Consider the following 4,185-nt stretch of genomic DNA (forward strand, 5'->3'; position numbering starts at 1 on the left):
AAGGCTGGCCCATCTTCGAGGTCCCGTTGGACACCAGGGGATGCTCTGGGCGGGACACCTCTGAGGGTGCTCTTGAGAGGTTTGGCCCCTTCAGCAACAGGCCATGGCCTAGGGAGGCGGTGCCATGGCACAGGGATGGCCTTGCACAGGCCATGCCAACAGGGACCATTTTGCTCCCGAAGCCATAGTACTTAGGTCTCTCCACAGTGAGTCCCTGGCGAAGATGGCACCACAGTTCCCCATCCTTATCAAGAGGAACATCCACTTCCCCTGCTTCGGCTTCTCCAAGGATGTCCATGTGGAAGAGATCAATGTGGGGCCTAGGGATGGAGCAAGTAGACCAGTGGGTACCCAGGCTGCCATGTGTGTACAGGGTATAGAACAAAGTGGAGAGCAATATAGGTGATGCTAAGCAGCTGAGTGCAGGTCAGGCCCTGCTGCTGGGACCAGGACAGCCTTGCTGCAGCAGCAGTGCTTTGTAGTCAGGTCTTTGGCATAGTGGGGAGAAGGGGGCCACCCTGGCCCTGCACTTGCATGTGTGTTGTCTGAGTGTGTGTGTGGAGTGCAGCCAGATGCCTTCCTGAAAGTGCAATGGTGGATAGCACAGCCATTTCCCGTAACAATTAGGTACCAGAGGAATGAGTGTTCACTGACAGCAGGGAGATGTGGTTGAAATACGTGGACAAGCCTGAAGGATGGAGAGGCAGGAGTGGAGCTGTGCAGGAGCAGTGCCATTTGGCAGCTGGAGGAGATGCCGGCTTTTCACAGGGGATCCCTGTTCCTAAGTTGCTCCCAGAATGACGGAGGTTGGAAGCACCTCTGGAGATTGCCTAGTTCAACAGCTGCTTAAAGCGGGGTCACCTACAACAGGTTGCTCTAGGCCAAGCCAACTCGGGTTTTTGGTATCTCCGAGGATAGAGACTCTCTAACCTCTCTGGGCAACCTGGTGCAGTGTTTGATCACCCTCACTGTAAAAAAAATGTTTGTTCTTAAGTTCAGACACAATTACTGTATTTCAGTTTATGCCCATTGCCTCTCATATGATCACGGGGCACCACTGAGAAGAGCCTGGCTCCATCTTCTTTACTCTTACCCATCAGGTATTTGTACACATTGATAAGATGCCCCTGAGCCTTCTCTTCTCCAGACTTAACAGTCCCATTTCTCTCAGCCTCTCCTTACATGAGAGATGCTTCTAGTTCCTTCATCATTATTGCTGGACTTGCTCCAGTAGGTCCATGTCTTTCTTGTACTGGTGAGACCACACCCACACACAGCACTCCAGCTGTGGCCTCACCAGTGCTGAGGAGAGGGCAGTAATCACCTCCCTCAACCTGCTGGGACAGGATGTTTTTTTGGTGCTCAGCTGCTGTCTCTGTGATACGGAGTTCCCAACCCTTACTCCATCCATCTATCCTTCACTCTTGCTTGCCCCTGCCTCCACTGAGGAAGGTGGTGATGATGAGGATGGTAATTATTGAGCAAGAAGGAGGAGGAATGCTCACACTGGTGGGTAGATATGGGGCATGTGGCCTTGCAAAGGGAGCGGTTAAAGTCTTTGGGAACAAGAATCCCTTTGATAATGCCAGCATCTCGCCAGGTAACTACCCCAGGGTTCCTCCTCTTCCTGCTCTCCACCCTCCTGCTGTGCAGGCCATCCCCTAGTCAGTCATGTGCATTTCTGAGTGCCTGCATACATCCACGTCTGGTATGTAGTTCTCCTAGGAAATCCCTTCACCGTTCATCAGCTGGGACCGTCAGTGATGGCATGGATACCAATGAGCAGAGCTGGGGTTTAATGTTTCGTTTGGGTGCTTCACGATATTAGGAAGAAAATTGAGGAGTATTGGTGTGCTGCTCTATGCCATGGCTCTGGCTTTGTCTCCCCAGGGGCAACATTCAAGCTGCTGAGAGCAGTTACTTGAAAAGCTGCACCTTCAACACCACCTCTGCCCTTTGCTGCCCCATCTTCATGGAGCAGGCGGGAGAGAACTTAAGGGAGCTGGCAGAGAAGGTGTCATGTCCTGGGAGGATGGTCCTCCCAGAGGGCCCAAGGTCTTGCTGGCTGGGCACAGGGCGTTCCTTCAGCACCTGCTCTAGTGCTTGGCTCCACGGGATCATCACTCACACACTGACACTGTTGAGACTCAGAGGCAGCTGGAGGCAGGTCCCTGGCCCTGCTGCCCTGCCAGTATGCTGCAGGGGCTAGCTGGGATGGGCTGAGGGCAGTGGCAGCTTAGCCAGCCTCAACAGCTCGGAGCACAGCACATCCACTGCAGCCCCTGAGCAGTCCTTTCTGCCCACCTTGCGCATGCAGAGTCCTGCAAGGCTCCCAGGCCCAGGGTCTCTCTTACAAGGCCCCTGTGCAGAGGCTGGAGAGCAGGAGGCCAGCTGGCAGCAAAGCATAGATTGCAGGTGTGCCTGTATCACTGCCAGGACTGGCAGGTTTGCTCGCCCAGTGGTGGGGACTCATCCACACACCTTGGCAAATACCATGACATTGCCAGGGGAGGGCAGTGCACCCAGCATTTGGTCTCCAGCCCCATCCAGCCCTGCTGCCTCTGCTGCCCTCTTGGGAGTAGATAATTCCCATCCAGGGAAGGAACTCAGCACTGTTCCATCCTCCCTCCAGGTTCTGCATCCCCTGCTCAGCCCCAGAACCCTCCAGACCCTAGAGGCCCCCCACTCTACATCTCGGAATGTTCCCTGATGCCCAGCCATGCTCCCAACTCAGCTGGAAAGCCCACTGCTGGGGCAGAGCTCCGCTGGGTAAGCAGCCTTGCAAGCAGTGCTGCTGGCTTCCCTGGCAGGGCCGTGTGCCCCAGTATGGTGGCATTCCCGGCCTTTCCCAGCTGGTGATGAGGATGACAGCTGTGCTAATGCCTGAGTGGGGGGAAATGCCCTGCTTGCTTGCTGGCTTATCATGCCCATGGCCAAGCTGTGTGCACAGTAGTGCTGTGCCCTGGGGTCACTGTGTCCATGGTGTGCTGGTGCTGTGCTAGGCCTGCTGGTTTCTGCTGCAGGGTGGGGTGGTCATCAGCTGGAACTGTAACCTGGGCCTGCCTGAAACCGACTACAACCCCCACTACTCCTTCCACCGCCCCGATCCCAAGACCACTGTCCCAGGCAGTGGCACTTGCAGTCCTGCATCCTCCTCCTGCCCTCCCTGGTCCTGCTGTGGCTGGTCCCCATCACTGGGCCCTTCTACCTGTCTCCCCAGGAGGTCTGCGAAGTATTACAAATGGAACGGGACCCACACACGAGTGTTGATCAAGGCCTGTGGGATCCATATTGATGTCATCGTGCAGGGCCAGGTAGGATTTTGCATGGTCCATGTGCTACTGGGGTGCATATGTGCATAATATGCTGCCGTGGTGCTAGGACCGTCCTGGAAAAGCAGCTCTTCTCCACTGCTGCCTCAGAGCTGGGATGAACACAGCCAGGCCTCTTCTGCTCAGCCTTGCAGAGGAATGGGGGAATCCCAGGTGCCTCAAATTAGAACCTTTGGCAAAGTGTGCAAAGTGTGCTGGAAGGAAATGCAAGACCTCAAAGTGTGTGCTGCTGCTTGGGTAGGTTGTCCACACTGTGGCTTGGGCAGAGGGAGGTCTCTGCTCAGTCTCATTCCTTGTGCCCAACCCAGAGTGAATGCAGGCCCAGGCAGGAGGCAACCTGGGCTGGGCAGCGATTACTGATCCCATCCTTTCTGCCAGGCAGGGAAGTTTAGCCTGATCCCCACTGTCATCAACCTGGCCATGGCTCTGACCTCGCTGGGAATGGTGAGTATTGGTGCCGGGGGCTCGGCCCAGCTGCGCACTCCCAGCACTGACCTCCCTCTCTCACCTTCCAGGGCTCCTTCCTCTGGGACTGGATCCTGCTGAGCTGCATGAACAAGGACCAGGTGTACAGCAGCAGGAAATTTGAGCAGGCACCACCCTAGATCCTGGCCCTGGATGGAGGTTTGGTCCTCTGGGACAGAGCAGTGGCCACGCTGCCAGCAAGGCAGGGCAGGGTGCCTGGGCACGGCTGCAGGCTGGGCAGCAGCATGTGGCTGGGGCTGCCAGGGCATCTGGCCCCTCCAGCCATCTCTCACCCCCGCGGCAGGCTGAAGGTGCCTCAGAGGCTGCTCCACGACATACAGCACCTCAGGGCTCTCCAGCCTCCAGAGAGTCTGTCCCGCAGGGACCG

At 56.5% G+C, this 4,185-nt stretch overlaps 1 protein-coding gene across 1 annotated transcript; it reads left to right on the forward strand.

The window, feature by feature from the left end:
• The first annotated feature begins 223 nt into the window (after positions 1-223).
• LOC134154735 (P2X purinoceptor 2-like) lies at positions 224-3,937 on the forward strand. Its single transcript, XM_062601412.1, has 5 exons — positions 224-343; positions 3,024-3,169; positions 3,221-3,314; positions 3,711-3,776; positions 3,848-3,937. Exons 1-5 carry the CDS (start codon positions 224-226, stop codon positions 3,935-3,937), a joined length of 516 nt encoding a protein of 171 aa, XP_062457396.1.
• Positions 3,938-4,185: the final 248 nt, after the last annotated feature.

The sequence above is a fragment of the Rhea pennata genome, unplaced genomic scaffold (assembly GCF_028389875.1).
Source record: "Rhea pennata isolate bPtePen1 unplaced genomic scaffold, bPtePen1.pri scaffold_40, whole genome shotgun sequence".
NCBI lineage: Eukaryota > Metazoa > Chordata > Aves > Rheiformes > Rheidae > Rhea > Rhea pennata.